The 17,893-nt window shown below is 37.8% G+C and overlaps 1 protein-coding gene across 2 annotated transcripts in view; it reads left to right on the forward strand.

Moving 5' to 3' along the window:
* Positions 1-17,893, forward strand: part of PHC3 (polyhomeotic homolog 3) — an 84,346-nt gene that overhangs the window by 41,818 nt on the left and 24,635 nt on the right. For both annotated transcript variants that reach the window (XM_030863799.2, XM_060298424.1), the window contains exons 9-10: positions 2,907-3,060; positions 8,295-8,545. In XM_030863799.2, the coding sequence (XP_030719659.1) occupies positions 2,907-3,060; positions 8,295-8,545 (405 nt within the window). The remainder of the gene's footprint in view (positions 1-2,906; positions 3,061-8,294; positions 8,546-17,893) is intronic.

Consider the following 17,893-nt stretch of genomic DNA (forward strand, 5'->3'; position numbering starts at 1 on the left):
ACATAACAACACTTGGATTAAAGTTAAAAATATCTAGGATCTTATTATTTCCTGCCCTCTATTAATTTTGGTTTTTTTAAAATTTATGTTACCTCATTTTTGGAATTGTTTTTTTTCATGAGAAGAATAACTTTCTCTGCTATCACTGGTATGGTCATATTTGCTACAGATGTTTCCATGTTATCATTCTTATCTTTTACCTTTCTTTGAGTACCATAGCCTATTTATTAAATTGCTCTATTTTTCTGTTATTACCTTTATTAAATCAATTTTTTTAACCATCCCATTTCTTCATGAATTACACATTCGTTCACAATTTCCTGGTTGTTTCAAATATTCAAAGGTAGAGAGATACTTCTAAGAGATGTGAAATTTTCAAAGATAAGTGAATTTTCAAAGTAACATCAGTATGTTTTTTTAAAAGATTTTTCATTGACATTTAGGTATGATAAGTAAGATATGGTAAGTGTAGATAATTTAGAACTAATAAATGTTTTCCACAGTTTATTTAGGGAAAGGAGACAGATGGGACTAATGTACTTTATTGAGGTAAGTTTGGCAGCCAGTGTTAGTTTTAGAATAGTCATAGTTACGAACTAAAGAGAAATTGTGATGTACAGTTTCCAAATGATCTTGTGAGCAAAACCTTCACTTCTTTGCTTTATTCAGTCTTTTAGTTGTCGCACTTAGATTTTTTTAATGCTGATGGTGCCAGATGTCTGTGACAGATTTGCTTTTGCCTACTTTTATTCTTTAACTTACTTTGCCTTTACATGGGGGATGTGGAAGAAAGTATGTACAGTTAGGCTTACCTGTAAAGAACGAAAAATATTTTACAGTATTCTTTGTTGGATTATTTCAGAATATGTTATTTGTGTTTGCCTCTTTTAATCCTTTAAAACTCTTTCATTATATTTTAAAAATCAGAATACTATGCATGCTCATGCATGATCTTTGATTCCTTAAAAGGTACTGTAGTAGGTGTTTGAAAAACTTGTGGCAGCATTAATATTAAAGAGAGAGTTTCAGCATTTTATGAAAAGATGATCTTTGGAAGAAAAGTAATATCTAATAAAGGAATGCTACATAGATACAGTTGAGCTGGTTGATACAACCATTACTTGCCTAATTACCTCTGAATCAACATCCCCACCACTCTGCCAAATTAAGGTAATCTCTACTACAGCAGGTGCCCCTCACTAGAAGTTTTTTGTTTTTTGTTTTTCCTTTAACCCCCAGGACATTTTTTTGGATGACTTTCCCTGTATTGGACATTATCATCATTTAAAAAAAATTATCATGAACAGATACTAGCAGCTATCATTGTTGCGCTGTACAGTAATGAACGACTGCTTTCACTCCTGAGGATCCAGACATGAGGCAAGGACTCTCTCTTAGTGAAACAGGCTTCCAGATTCAGGGTTGTGAGCAAATAACTTTTAAAAATGTTGCCTACTTAGTAGCTGATGGGAATCGCAGCTCTGGATATTATATTTGATATAAAATTATCAGTAACAAAGGGATTTTTTAATTTTAAAAAAAGAAAGCTATTTTTTTCTTAATAGATTATCTTGAAAAATTAGGGGGTTTTTTTGTTTGTTTTGGTTTTTAAATTCTATTGCTATTGTTAGATATGCCTTTGTAGGTAAAACTTCAAGTCCTTTTTATCACACATTGTTTATGCTGGTTTCAGAAATATTGATTGTTTTTATATTTAATTTCAAATCAAACTTTTTCAATAGTTTGATTAAAAATATATACAATATTAGATCATTTAAAAGTTTTTTGTGAATGTTAAACATTTTTTGTTTTGATATTTATTAGAAATATTAATCAGTTTGGGTAGGTTATCTTAAAAACTCACAACTTTTATAAATGTAAGTAATAAACTTTGTACATATAAGAAGGGGGTAAATTGCTTTGTGGCTTTGTTTTTGGTGACCTGTCATCTTTCAAAAATAATGATTAAATAAAAAATGATGACAAATTAAAATAAATACCTATGTCAGTCTCTACAAGTGGACTTTGAAAATTCAGCCTTAAGTTTAATAAAAAATCAATAATAGGTTAGACGTTTTTAAAGTTCCTTCTCAGAGTACTTTTGAGTCCACGTTTTCTTCTTAAGTATTATCTTTACCATTGGATAACAAGGTAGTTAAATTAAAGATGTAACTTTCTTCTATAAGTATGGAACAATATTAAAGAACTAAAAGTAATATGTCAGATGGTTTAGGATGGGTGTGTGTGTGTGTTATTTCAAGGACAGATGTTTTCTGTTTAACTGATACTAGCTTATAAAAATTCATTAGATTCTTGAGTAGATCAGAAGATTAAACATGTAATCACATACCTTTTTTGTGGGTACTCAGACATTACTTTTCAAAATTTAATCTTTAATTCACATAAATATAATAAAGAAAAACCTGGGATGTAGTCCTTTAAACAGTGCATTTCCTTATATAATATGTGTCATTTTGGAGATTTACTTAACATGCTTGTGAAAAATATTAGTATCTATTTTGATTTATGACAGTGGAAGTTAACAGAAACTATAGTAAATTCCCCAAACAGTTGTTTGAGTGTATAAAATCAAAACATTTAAAAAAATTAACAAAATTAAAAATATGTCCTGACTTGACTATCACCTTTGGGAAACCTTAGTGATTTATAGCCTAGGTACTGATCCACAGCTTGCTTTCAGTGAAATATCATCAAGTATCATGAATCATCAAGGATTATGAAAAACTTCATTTGAATGATTTTAAAGTTTTCCTTTCAATCTGTCAAATAGTCATTTTGCCTTTTAATTTTTAAAACACTCGGAATTTATTTTGTTAATTAAATTAAGAACACCTTATCAAATGTATTTTAGAAACATTTTTAGGCAGCGTGGTTTGTCGTTGCAGGTTTATCAAGTAGAAGATGTATGTGAAGAAGAAATGCCAGAGGAGTCAGAAGAATGTGTCCGAATGGATAGAACTCCACCACCACCCACATTGTCTCCAGCAGCTATAACTGTGGGGAGAGGAGAAGATTTGACTTCTGAGCATCCTTTGTTAGGTGAGAAAATGCCTGAATTTGGGAAAATTTTCTATTAGGGAAATGTTAGTAACGGAAAAAGGTTTTTTTCAGTAGAGGTGGTATTAAACTAATTTGCTGTGTAATTAATTGCTGCAAAACATAGATTAGAATTCAAGACTTCTTAAAAATTAATTAATTAATTTATGGCCGCATTGGGTCTTCATTGCGGTGCGCGGGCTTCCTCTAGTGCAATGAGTGGGGGCTACTCTTCTTTGTGGTGGGCAGGCTTCTCATTGTGGTGGCTTCTCTTGTTGCAGAGCATGGGCTCTAGGCACTTAAGCTTCAGTAGTTGTGGCACGCAGGCTCAGTAGTTGTGGCTCGCAGGCTCTACAGCACAGGCTCAGTAGTTGTGGCGCACAGGCTTAGTTGCTCCGCGGCATGTGGGATCTTCCTGGACCAGGGCTCGAACCCGTGTCCCCTGCATTGGCAGGCAGATTCTTAACCACTGCGCCACCAGGGAAGTCCCAAGATTTTTTTTTTTTTGATGAGGAATAATTAGAACAGTTGTTGAGGAACTACCCAAATCAAAAACGTATTTCAGCCTTTGAATTTCTAGTAGTTTGTACAGATGTGTTTCATATGACCATTCAGATTTATGTGTCAAGCTATTTCTAGCTTAAAAACTAGAATAAATCAAAGTTCTATCAGAAGGTTTCAATTATACTTTCCAAAAATCACAAAACATGGGCTTCCCTGGTGGCGCAGTGGTTGAGAGTCTGCCTGCCAATGTAGGGGATGTGGGTTCGTGCCCCACTCCGGGAGGATCCCACATGCCGCGGAGCGGCTGGGCCCGTGAGCCGTGGCCGCTGAGCCTGCGCGTCCGGAGCCTGTGCTCCGCAACGAGAGAGGCCACAACAGCGAGAGTCCCGCGTACCGCAAAAAAAAAATCACAAAGCATTTGAAGTCATATCTGACATTTGTCATAATTGCTTGTGACCCATACTGAGTAAATGCTTTTAAAAGTGTTCTTTCCCAGACAGTACTTAAATTAAGCCTCACTAATTCTTACTAGGGACGTGGATTAAAAAATTCTTGAGTTTAAGCATTCAAATTCTTTTTCACTGCTTCAGAACTACTTCAAGTTCAAGTAAATCTTCTCTATACTCCTCCTCATAACATCAAAGTGACTGTGAATCCTAGGTATTTTACTAAAACATTATAATCTATAGCCCGGTATCTAAGTCCTAAAAAAGATATATTCTGTGTTAGGGTTTTTTTTGTTTTTTTTTTTAGTATTTTATTTAGATCAGGGGTTGGCAAATGATAGCTCACGCTTCAGATCCTTCCTGCTGCATGTTTTTGTATGGCCCATGAGCTAAGTATGGTTTTAAAATTTTTAAATGTTTGAAAAAAAAATCAAAAGAAGAGTAATGTTTCATGTCATGTGAAGATTATGTGAAATTCAAATTTCATTGTCCATGAATAGAGTTCTATGCAACACAGCCATGTTCATTTGTTCAGATATTATCTATGGCTACTTTTGCATTACTGCAGCAAAGATGAGTCATTGCAGAGACCATATGTCCTTTATAGAAAGTTTACTGACCACTTATCCAGATAATACTAATCTTGGTCCAGGCTTTGTCGTAAGTATTTTATTCTATTGAATATCTCATGGCCTTCATGATCACTTTCAGTTAAGACGAACCACTGTAACAGGCATGGAAACAGACTGTAACGGGGCACTGACTTTGCTACCAAAGCAGCCCTTGTCCTCTCTTTTCTTCAGCATCCCACATTTCTATCCCTTCTCTTCTTTCTAGCTTTTATCCCTTACTACCAATATGAATCTCTGGAAAGCATGGAGGGGGAAAACCAATTTTCCTCCAACTTTTTCTCCTTCCTGAAAAATAGAAAACATTTAGTCAATAAAATGATATAAAATATTTAAGACAAGTTCAATATTATTGCCTTTGCTTATTCAAAATAATACCTCAAAAGATAGATTTAAGAAAATCTAACTATAGTATTAAATCTTTGTAGTTTGTATACACTGAAAATGGATTTATGTTGCTGCAGATTTCTTGGAATTTTGATTTAAAGGCAGAAATATGTGTTTAATTGGATACTAACCTTGCATTGTGACTGTGATTTAATTACCTAATAAGCATTACTAATGATACTCAAGAAAATTTAAACATTTTTGTTATATTGAAACTCAAGAATATCTTCACATTATTTCCTCAGGAATGTAGTCTGAGATCCTGGCAGGCATATCCATCCCTCTGGCTAAATTGTCTAAGTACAATGTAGATTTTTGAATCTTCCTTTAATTTACTTCATACTTAACTAGTTTCTGTAGTATATGAGGGGGGGAAAGCAAGCACAGGTTGCTCATCAAATCATGTAATAAACTAACCTGTAAAAATAGAGGGACTTGTTTCCACCCAGGATTTGGTCTTCATAAATCTATAAGAATTCTTTAAAAAGCATCCATAAAAAAGAGTAGAAAAAGCTCATAGATCTTGCTCAGAAAATGAGACTGTGAATAGGCAGAGTAACCTGTGGCAAAGTCTTATCAGTTAACTTGGGGTTTCTCTCTCACAGTTGTCTTAAATCTAGAGAGTGTAGTAATTGTGTTTTTTTAAAAACTAATTAATTAAATTTTGCCTGCGTTGGGTCTTCGTTGCTGCTCGTGGGCTTTCTCTAGTTGTGGCAAGTGGGGGCTGCTCTTTGTTGAGGTGCGTGGGCTTCCCATTGCGGTGGCTTCTCTTGTTGCGGAGCACGGGCTCTAGGCACGTGGGCTTCAGTAGTTGTGGCACACGGGCTCAGTAGTTGTGGCTCACGGGCTCTAGAGTGCAGGCTCAGTAGTTGTGGCACATGGGCTTAGTTGCTCAGCGGCATGTGGGATCTTCCCAGATTGGGGATTGAACCGATGTCCCCTGCATTGGCAGGCGGATTCTTAACCGCTGCGCTTCCCCACCAGGGAAGTCCCCAATAATTGTGTTTTTGTTCTGCTATAATATGTCAGTGTTTCTTGTGTTTTTGATTTTAACAGCTGATTATAAACTGGCAAGTCATAGCTATTAATAACTTTTTTAAGAAGTCAGTAACTTACAACTTTGTTTTCAACAAAATTTAGATCTATTTGTATGTATGATCCAAAAATTAGTTAGAACATATACTAAGCAGTATTTTCTGAATAAGCCACAATATACTTAATGCAGCTTTATATTTCTAAAGTAACCAAATATTTATAAATATATAAGGGATATTAAAATTTATCTTATTTTTCACTTCTCCATAGATTTATATTTTCCTTCCAACAGAAAAATTGCTTTTTAGTCCCAGTTCAGGATTATATCTTTTATCCTTTTCCTCTAGGAGTATATGTGAAAATTGGGTATGTGGGGTAGGATTTTTATGGAGTTCTTCAGTCTGGTAACGCATGTGTACAATTGTGTATTTGTTCCTGGAAATAAGCAAACCAGTATTTCCTGCTGACTTTTTCTTTTCTTTTTTTTTTTTTTTTGGGGCTGCGTTGGGTCTTCGTTGCTGCATGGGCTTTCTCTAGTTGCGGCGAGCGGGGGCTACTCTTTGTGCTGTGCACGGGCTTCTCATTGCAGTGGCTTCTCTTGTTGCAGAGCATGGGCTCTAGGCAGGCAGGCTTCAGTAGTTGTGGCACGCAGGCTCAGTAGTTGTGGTGCACATGCTCTGCGGCTTGTGGGATCTTCCCGGACTAGGGATCGAACCCGTGTCCCCTGAATTGGCAGGCAGATTCTTAACCACTGAATCACCAGGGAAGTCCTCTGCTGACTTTCTTTTGTAATTCTTAATGAGGGATTGTGTGACTTTAAATAGCTTTTCCAGTACAGTTTATCCTGGTGGATTATTTGGTGGAACTAGGTTAAGTTAGGGCTGTAATCTTGCTGTGATAAGCTACATAGTGTTATTAATTACATCAGAGTTACTATGTCTGAACTGTTAGCTTTTCCATTTCTGACACTACACCGATTATCACTACACTATTTTGTTAGCTGAAATTTTTATTCGATAGGGATTTCTTTTCTTTCTTCTCTACCTAACTGAGCTATATTTTGAGCATTTTTGATAGTGATATCAATCCTTTTCATACTGATGGTGGAGAGGAGTTACCGTAGCAATGAAAAAAGCATTGTCTCCGGAACCCAGAACCTGACTGCCTGGGTTAGTATCCCAGCTCCACTGCTTATTAGCTGTGTGCCTCTAGGCAAGTTGCTTTATCTTTCTGTGTTTTGGTTTCCACATCTATAAAATGGAGATAATAACAGTACCTACCCATAGGCTAGTTTTGAGGGCTAAATGTGTTATAACATGTAAGACATTTATACAGTACCTGGCACAAAAGTGCTCAATAAGTAGTAATATTATCTTTACCACATGTTCTTTTTTTGTTATTTTTCTCAGACATCTTGTACTCACTGGTATTCCTAGCTATCAGCTGGTTCCGCCTCTCCACTTTGGTACAGCTTAGTAAAGGTTTATTGCTACCGAATGGGGAGGTAAAGTCTCCATTGTAGGCTGTGGGTCTGTCTTATTGTGGTCCTCAGAGTTTGAAGGGGAGGAATCACAGTGATCCAGCCCAACATTTTGCAATTGCCTGGTATACAGTGTTCCCCCAAATTGACATGTACGGTGCCAATGAAGAGTTGTTAAAGATAACAACAACAAAGAACATTTGTGCATGGATGTGAATTAGCTTGAAATAAAGGTAATGCCCTGTATAATTCATTAAAATTTCTACTTATTCTGTGGATTTCATGATTCTTTTTTTCTTAAGCGTGTTTTCAAAGTACTTTTTTCCCCCCATATCATTTGGAATATATAAACAGAAACATAGGGAATTTAATATCTGTATAGCTTAACATTTAAAAGTTTTTTTAGTAATTATTCTTAAATTGACATTCTAAAACATTTTCGTGTCTTATGGGACAGTTCTTTGTAATCAAAGTTGGAATGACAACTTTGAGCAAGTCACCCCCTTCCTCTGTAAGTGGGAATAGTAGTATGTATCTCATAAGGTTATTGTGGAGATTAAATGAGATAATAAATATAAAGGTCTTAGAATTTTTTTTAAAGCACCAGATATTAACTATTATTGCTTAGAATGTTTTTTTAAAGCACCAGATATTAGCTGTTATTGTTACTAATATTTATTCTTGAATTTTCTTTCATATTTGCCTGGGCAGAATGCTAAAGATTAAAAAAATGACTTTTTTTTTTTTGTTCCACAGAGCAAGTAGAATTACCTGTTGTGGCATCAGTCAGTGCTTCAGTAATTAAATCTCCATCAGATCCTTCACATGTGTCTGTTCCTCCACCTCCACTCTTACTTCCAGCTGCTACCACAAGGAGTAATAGTACATCTATGCCTAGTAGCATACCCAGTGTAGAAAACAAACCTCCACAGGCTATTGTTAAGCCACAGATCTTGACCCATGTTATTGAAGGCTTTGTAATTCAGGAGGGATTGGAGCCATTTCCTGTAAGTAGCAAGCAAATTTGTATTTTTATAATTATTCATGTAGCATTATCTTAAAATGTATAATCTGTTGTTATCTAATAAAAAGCTTGTAATTTTATCTCAAAAGTTGTTAATCTTTTATCTAGAATTTCTTTATATGTATCCTTTATATATTTCCAGATATACTCCTAGAATTTTACGCTAGCTATTTAAATGTATAAACTAAGAAGAAAACTTTCAGGATATAAGGATACCAGTTTTATAATTTTTAGAGAAGGCAATTATATGTTTACTCCAATGAAATAAACTTTCTATTTTTTTTAAGGGGCTTGAAATGATACCTAAAGTTCATTAGTTTCTTTTTAATGGTGTTTCTTGTATAATATGATACATTGTGAACTTTACCTTGAGTACAGAAAATAATGACTTCCCAGTGACCTCATACTTCTGATGTTTCCCAGTTGATGCTTTAAAATTAGCAAATAGATCTTTTCATTATTCTTAAATCTTAGCCTTCAGTCAGATTTCAAAAATGCTTCAAAATGTTCACCTCAAAATTGAGGTGCGGGCTTCCCTGGTGGCACAGTGGTTGAGAGTCCGCCTGCCGATGCAGGGGACACGGGTTCGTGCCCCGGTCTGGAAAGATCCCACGTGCCGCGGAGTGGCTGGGCCCATGAGCCATGGCCGCTGAGCCTGCACGTCTGGAGCCTGTACTCCGCAACGGGAGAGGCCACAACAGTGGCCCGCGTACCGCAAAAAAAAAAAAAAAAAAGAAAAAAAAAAATTGAGGTGCTATGTCTGTCACTAAGAGTATTGTGATTTGAGACTAGCTGTACATTACAGCTATACTAGATACATTACATACTAATATCCAGAGATGAACATTTTCCCTTAGAAAATATACCAAGACAAGTGGCCAAAATCAAAGCCCAAATCAAAGACAAGAAAACAAAATTATGTATTTTGGAGGACTTTGAACTATCTGATTTTTCAGATTCACAGGTAGTGCATTGTGATTGCACTGTGATAGTTGACTGTCTAATCAGTTGCCTTTGCTTTCAGTTTACTGTGTGTATATTAAGCTTGGATCTAAGAATCTCTGATATATAGTGAGTGGAGGAACAGGTTTTTTTCTCCCTATTCCTCGGTGATTGGATCTGGCCCTGCCACATATAGACTGTGTAACCTTTGTCAAGTCATTCAGCCTTTTTGAAATTCATTTGTTCATCCAGCAAATGGAGGTGATACTTTGCTCTTAGGGTTATGGTGAGGAATAAATGTGCATAAATTGCTGTGTAGTGCCTGGCACTTAATGGCCATAGCTATGATTATCAATTATTACTAGTGACAGTTACAACTTCTTTTTTCAGATTACAAAAGTAATATGTATTATTTTTTTAATGGAAAATGTAGAGAACAAATAATCCTCAGCAATACCACAGAGTATATTTTAATATATATATTTTTTCATATGATCAAGGTTATTATTATATATACAGTTCAGCTTCTTTCACTTAGTGTATCTTGAGCATTTATTTTCTAGTTTGATTAATAGTACTTAGGAAACATTTTGAAAGGTTACATAATATTTCACTTTCTGGTCAACTGTAATTTATATAATCCTTCCATTACAGTTGGCCCCCCATATCCACAGGTTTCACATCAGTCAGTCAACCCAATCATAGATCAAGAATTAAAAAAAAAACAGTCTACAAAGTTCCAGAAAGCAAAACTTGAATTTGCCATGCACGGGCAACTATTTACTTTGCATTTACATTGTATTCAGTATTATAAGTAATCTAGAGATGATATAAAGTATATGGGATGGGACTTCCCTGGCGGTCCAGTGGTTAAGACTCTGTGCTCCCAATGCATTGGGTTCAATCCCTGGTCAGGGAACTAAGATCCCGTATGCCATGTGGTGTGGCCAAAAAAAAAAAAAAAAAAAAGTACATGGGAGAATGTTGCATAGGTTATATGCAAATAATACTCCATTTTACATAAGGGACTTGAGCATCTGCAGAATTTGTATCCTCTGGAGTCTTGGAACCAATCCCCTGCAAGTACTGAGGGACAACTATGTTGTTGGACATTCAGGTTTCCATTTTTTTGCTGTTCAGATAGCCCTGAAAGGAATATCTTTGTATGTAAATTATCCACATTTGAAATCCACATTTTAAATAATTTCTTTAGCATAAATTCCTAGAAGTATAGGTATTGGATCACATTACATATGTATTCAACGTATGTATTCATAAGACTCCTGATATATATTGCCAGATTATTTTCTGGAAGATTATTTAAATTTATTCATATACCAGAAGTGTATACTCATAGCAGCACTGAATATTACAGTTTTTTCAGCAATGAGTTTTCCATTTTTTCTTTTTTTGATTATAATAGGTTGCTGAACTAGGGAGTCAGGAGACTTGAGTTCCTGATTCTGCTTTTGTAAAGAAATCACCTGCATATTTTTGTTTGTTTGTTTGTTTTGGATAGGCATTCCTTTGTTTTATTTTTTTAACACCTTTATTGGAGTATAATTGCTTTACAGTGGTGTGTTAGTTTCTGCTTTATAACAAAGTGAATCAGCTATACATATACATATATCCCCATATCTCCTCCCTCTTGCATCTCACTCCCACCCTCCCTATCCCACCCCTCTAGGTGGTCGCAAGGCACCGAGCTGATCTCCCTGTGCTATGTGGCTGCTTCCCACTAGCTATCTATTTTACGTTGGTAGTGTATATAAGTCCATGCCACTCTCTCACTTCGTCCCAACTTACCTTTCCCCCTCTCCGTGTCCTCAAGTGCATTCTCTACATCTGTGTCTTTATTCCTGTCCTGCCCCTAGGTTCTTCAGAACCTTTTTTTTTTGAGATTCCAAATATATGTGTTAGCATATGGTATTTTTCTCTTTCTGACTTACTTCACTCTGTATGACAGACTCTAGGTCCATCCACCTCTCTACAAATAACTCAGCTTCGTTTCTTTTTATGGCTGAGTAATATTCCATTGTATATATGTGGCACATCTTCTTTATCCATTCATCTGTCGATGGACACTGAGGTGCTTCCATATCCTGGCTATTGTAAAGAGTGCTGCAATGAACATTGTGGTACATGACTCTTCTTGAATTATGGTTCTCTCAGGGTATATGCCTAGTAGTGGGATTGCTGGGTCGTATGGTAGTTCTATTTTTAGTTTCTTAAGGATCCTCCATACTGTTCTCCATAGTGGCTGTATCAATTTACATTCCTACCAACAGTGCAAGAGGATTCCCTTTTCTCCACACCCTGTCCAGCATTTATTGTTTGTAGATTTTTTTTTTTTTCGGTACGCGGGCCTCTCACTGTTGTGGCCTCTCCTGTTGCGGAGCATAGGCTCCGGACGCGCAGGCTCAGCGGCCATGGCCCACGGGCCTAGCTGCTCTGCGGCATGTGGGATCTTCCCGGACCAGGGCACAAACCCGTGTCCCCTGCATCGGCAGGAGGACTCTCAACCACTGCGCCACCCAGGGAAGCCCTGTTTGTAGATTTTTTGATGATGGCCATCCTAACTGGTGTGAGGTGATACCTCATTGTAGTTTTGATTTGCATTTCTCTAATGATTAATGATGTTGAGCATTCTTTCATGTGTTTGTTGGCAGTCTGTATATCTTTGGAGAAATGTCTATTTAGGTCTGCTGCCCATTTTTGGATTGGGTTGTTTGTTTTTTGGATATTGAGCTGCATGAGCTGCTTATAAATTTTGGAGATTAATCCTTTGTGAGTTGCTTCATTTGCATATATATTTCTCCCATTCTGAGGGTTGTCTTCCATCTTGATGTGGTTTCCTTTGCTGTGCAAAAGCTTTTAAGTTTCATTAGGTCCTGTTTGTTTATTTTTGTTTTTATTTCCATTTCTCAAGGAGGTGGGTGAAAAAGGAACTTTTGGTACTTTATGTCATAGAGTGTTCTGCCTATGTTTTCCTCTAAGAGTTTTATAGGGTCTGACCTTACATTTAGGTCTTTAATCTATTTTGAGTTTATTTTTGTGCATGGTGTTAGGGAGTGTTCTAATTTCTTTCTTTTACATGTAGCTGTCCAGTTTTCCCAGCACCACTTACTGAAGAGGCTGTCTTTTCTTCATTGTATATTCTTGCCTCCTTTATCAAAAATAAGGTGAACATATGTGTGTGGGTTTATCTCTGGGCTTTCTATCCTGTTCCATTGATCTATATTTCTGTTTTTGTGACACGACCATACTGTCTTGATTACTGTAGCTTTGTAGTGTAGTCTGAAGTCCAGGAGCCTGATTCCTCCAGCTCCGTTTTTGTTTCTCAAGATCGCTTTGGCTATTCGGGGTCTTTTGTGTTTCCATACAAATTGTGAAATTTTTTGTTCTAGTTCTGGGAAAAATGCCATTGGTAGTTTCATAGGGATTGCATTGAATCTGTAGATTGCTCTGGGTAGTATAGACATTTTCACAGTGTTGATTCTTCCCATCCAAGAACATGGTATATCTCTCCATCTGTTTGTATCATCTTTAATTTCTTTCATCAATGTCTTATAGTTTTCTGCATGCAGGTCTTTTGTCTCTTTAGGTAGGCTTATTCCTGGGTATTTTATTCTTTTTGTTGCAGTGGTAAATGAGAGTGTTTCTTTAATTTCTCTTTCACATTTTTCATCATTCGAGTTTGGGAATGCAAGAGATTTCTGTGCGTTAATTTTGTATCCTGCTACTTTACCAGATTCATTGATTAGCTCTGGTAGTTTCCTGGTAGCATCTTTTCGATTCTCTGTGTATAGTATCATGTCATCTGCAAACAGTGACAGCTTTACTTCTTTTCTGATTTGGATTCCTTTTATTTCTTTTTCTTCTCTGATTGCTTTGGCTAAAACTTCCAAAACTGTGTTGAATAATAGTGGTTAGAGTGGACAACCTTGTCTTGTTCCTGATCTTAGAGGAAATGGTTTCAGTTTTTCCCCATTGAGAGCAGTGTTGGCTGTGGGTTTGTCATATATGGCCTTTATTATGTTGAGGTAAGTTCCCTCTGTGCCTACTTTCTGGATGGCTTTTATCATAAACAGGTGTTGAATTTTGTAGAAAGCTTTTTCTGTATCTATTGAGATGGTCATACGGTTTTTCTCCTTCAGTTTGTTAATATGGTGTATCACATTGATTGATTTGTGTATATTGAAGAATCCTTGCATTCCTGGGATAAACCCCACTTGATCATGGTGTATGTTCCTTTTAATGTGCTGTTGGATTCTGTTTGCTAGTATTTTGTTGAGGATTTTTGCATCTATGTTCATCAGTGATATTGGCCTGTAGTTTTCTTTCTTTGTGACATCCTTGCCTGGTTTCGATATCAGGGTGATTGATGGTGGCCTCATAGAATGAGTTTGGGGGTGTTCCTCCCTCTGCTATATATTGGAAGAGTTTGAGAAGGATAGGTGTTAGCTCTTCCCTAAATGTTTGTTAGAATTCACCTGTGAAGCCATCTGGTCCTAGGCTTTTGTTTGTTGGAAGATTTTTAATCACAGTCTCAATTTCATTGCTTGTGATTGGTCTGTTTATATTTTCTATTTCTTCCTGGTTCAGTCTCGGAAGGTTGTGCTTTTTAAGAATTTGTCCATTTCTTGCACGTTGTCCATTTTCTTAGCATATAGTTGCTTGTAGTAATCTCTCATGATCCTTTGTATTTCTGCAGTATCAGTTGTTACTTCTTTTTCATTTCATTTCAATTATATTGATTTGAGTCTTCTCCCTTTTTTTCTTGATGAGTCTGGCTAATGGTTTATCACTTTCGTTTATCTTCTCAAGAACCAGCTTTAAGTTTTATTGACCTTTGCTATTGTTTCCTTCATTTCTTTTTCATTTATTTCTGATCTGATCTTTATGATTTCTTTCCTTCTGCTAATTTTGGGGGTTTTTTTGTTCTTCTTTCTCTAATTGCTTTATGTGTACGGTTAGGTTGTTTATTTGAGATGTTTCCTGAGGTAGGATTGTATTGCTACTAACTTCCCTCTTAGAACTGCTTTTGCTGGATCCCGTAAGTTTTGGGTTGTCGTGTTTTCATTGTCATTTGTTTCTAGGTATTTTTTGATTTCCTCTTTGATTTCTTCAGTGATCTCTTAACCAAGAGATTTAGTAGTGTATTTAGTAGTGTATGGTTTAGCCTCCATGTGTTTATATTTTTTACAGATTTTTTCCTGTAATTGACATCTAGTCTCATACTGTTGTGGTCAGAAAAGATACTTGATACAATTTCAGTTTTCTTAAATTTACCACAGCTTGGTTTGTGTCCCAGGATATGGTCTATCCTGGAGAATGTTCCATGAGTACTTGAGAAGAAAATGTATTCTGTTGTTTTTGATGGAATGTCCTATAAATATCAATTAAGTCCATCTTGTTTAACGTATCATTTAAAGCTTGTGTATCCTTACATTCATTTTCATTTTGGATGATCTGTCCATTGGTGAAAGTGGGGTGTTAAAGTCCCATTTATTGTTGTCGTAGAGGTCTCTTAAGACTGTCCTCAATTCTTTTCATTCTTTTTTCTTTATTCTGCTCTGCAGTAGTTATTTCCACTGTTTTATCTTCCAGGTTACTTATCCGTTCTTCTGCCTCATTTATTCTGCCATTGATTTCCTTCTAGAGAATTTTTAATTTCATTTATTGTGTTGTTCATCATTGTTTCTTTGCTCTTTAGTTCTTGTAAGTCCTTGTTAAACGTTTCTTGTATTTTCTCCATTCTATTTCAAAGATTTTGGATCACCTTTACTATCATTACTCTGAATTCTCTTTCAGGTAGACTGCCTATTTCCTCTTCATCTTTTTGGTCTGGTGGGTTTTTTCCTTGCTCCTCCATCTGCTGTGTGTTTCTCTGTCTTCTCATTTTGCTTAACTTACTGTGTTTGGGGTCTCCTTTTCACAGACTACATGTTCATAGTTCCCATTGTTTTTGGTGTCTGCCCTCAGTGGCTAAGATTGGTTTAGTGGGTTGTGTAGGCTTCCTGATGGAGAGGACTGGTGCCTGTGTTCTCGTGGATGAGGCTGGATATTGTCTTTCTGTTGGGCAGCACTGCATCTGGTGATGTGTTTTGGGGTGTCTGTGACCTTATTATGATTTTAGGCAGCCTCTCTGCTAATGGGTGGGGCTGTATTCCTGTCTTGCTAGTTGTTTGGCATAGGGTGTCGAGCAGTGTAGCTTGCTGGTCATTGAGTTGAGCTGGGTCTTAGCGTTGAGATGGAGATCTCTGGGAGAACTTTCACTGTGTGATATTACGTGGAGCCGGGAGGTCTCTGGTGGACCAGTGTCCTGAACTCAGCTCTCCCACCTCAGAGGCACAGGCCTGACCCCCAGCCACAGCACCAAGACCCTGTCAGCCGCATGGCTCAGGAGAAAATGGAGAAAGAAAGAAAGAGAGAGAAAGAAAGAAAGAAAGAGAGGGAGGGAGGGAGGGAGGAAAAAATAAAATAAAATAAAGGTATTAAAATAAAAATCTTTAAAAAATTATTAAAAATAAAAAACTAAAAAGTAATAGAAAGAAAGAAAAAAGAGAGCAACAAAACCAAAAAGCAAATCCACCAATGGTAACAAGCACTAAAAATTATACTAAAGAAAAAAGAAAGAAAGAATGGACAGACAGAACCCTAGGACACATGTTAAAAGCAAAGCTATACAAACAAAATCACACAAAGAAGCATACACATACACACTCACAAAAAGAGAAAAAGGGGGAAAAAATATGTATTTAAAAAAAAAGTAAGCGAGCAGCCAAATCAATAAACAAATCTACCAATGATAATAAACTCTAAATAGTAAACTAAGGTAAACATAAAATCAGAAACAAATTAGATGCAGAAAGCAAACCCCAAGTCTACAGCTGCTCCCAAAGTCTGCCACCTCAATTTTGGAATGATTCGTTGTCTATTCAGGTATTCCACAGATGCAGGGTACATCAAGTTGATTGTGGAGCTTTAATCTGCTGCTTCTGAGACTGCTGGGAGAAATTTCCCTTTCTCTTCTTTGTTCGCACAGCTCCCGGGGCTCAGCTTTGGATTTGGCCCCACCTCTGCGTGTAGGTCGCCAGAGGGCGTCTGTTCCTGCTCAGACAGGACGGGGTTAAAGGAGCAGCTGATTAGGGGGCTCTGGCTCACTCAGGCCGGGGGGAGGAGGGGCACGGAGTGCGGGCGAGCCTGTGGCGGCAGAGGCCAGCGTGACATTGCACCAGCTTGAGGCATGCCGTGTGTTCTCCCTGGGAAGTTGTCCCTGGATCACAGGACCTTGGCAGTGGCGGGCTGCACAGGCTGCCAGGAGGGGAGGTGTGGATAGTGACCTGTGCTCACACACAGGCTTCTTGGTGGCGGCAGCAACAGCCTTAGCGTCTCATGCCCGACTGTGGGGTCCATCCTTATAGCTGCAGCTCGCGCCAGTCTCCGGAGCTTGTTTAGGTGGTGCTCTGAATCCCCTCTCTTCGTGCACCCTGAAACAATGGTCTCTTGCCTCTTAGGCACGTTTAGAGTTTTTCCCGGACTCCCTCCTGGCTAGCTGTGGTGCACTAACTCCCTTCAGGCTGTGTTCACTCAGCCAACCCCAGTCCTCTCCCTGGGATCTGGCCTCGGAAGCCAGTGCCTCGGCTCCCAGCCCCTACCTGCCCCGGTGGGTGAGCAGACAAGCCTCTTGGGCTGGTGAGTGCTGGTCGGCACTGATCCTCTGTGCGGAAATCTCTCCGCTTTGCCCTTTGCCCCTGATTCTGTGTTAGTGTGTGGAAACTTTTCCTCCTTCACAGCTCCCTTCTGGAGGTGCAGTTCCCGTCCCTATTCTTTTGTCTCTGTTTATTCTTTTTTTTTTTTTTTTGCCCTACCCAGGTATGTGGGGAGTTTCTTGCCTTTTGGGAGGTCTGAGGTCTTCTGCCAGTGTTCAGTAGGTGTTCTGTAGGAGTTGTTCCACGTGTAGATGTATTTCTGGTGTATCTGTGGGGAGGAAGGTGATCTGTGCGTCTTACTCTTCCGCCATCTTGAAGGTCTCCTCCTCCACCTGCATACTTTTAACATTAGTTCCCTTTATTTTTTTTTAATGTATGTATGTATTTATTTTTGGCTGCATTGGATGTTCATTGCTGCGTGCGGGCTTTCTCTGGTTGCGGCGAGCAGGGGCTACTCTTCTTTGTGGTGCGTGGGCTTCTCATTGCGGTGGCTTCTCTTGTTGCAGAGCCCAGGCTCTCGGCGCACAGGCTTCAGTAGTTGTGGCACATGGGCTCAGTAGTTGTGGCTTGCAAGCTCTAGAGCACAGGCTCTGTAATTGTGGTACGTGGGCTTAGTTGCTCTGTGGCATGTGGGATCTTCCTGGACCAGGGCTTGAACCCATGTCCCCTGCATT

Source organism: Globicephala melas, chromosome 4 (genome assembly GCF_963455315.2).
Source record: "Globicephala melas chromosome 4, mGloMel1.2, whole genome shotgun sequence".
Taxonomy (NCBI): Eukaryota; Metazoa; Chordata; class Mammalia; order Artiodactyla; family Delphinidae; genus Globicephala; species Globicephala melas.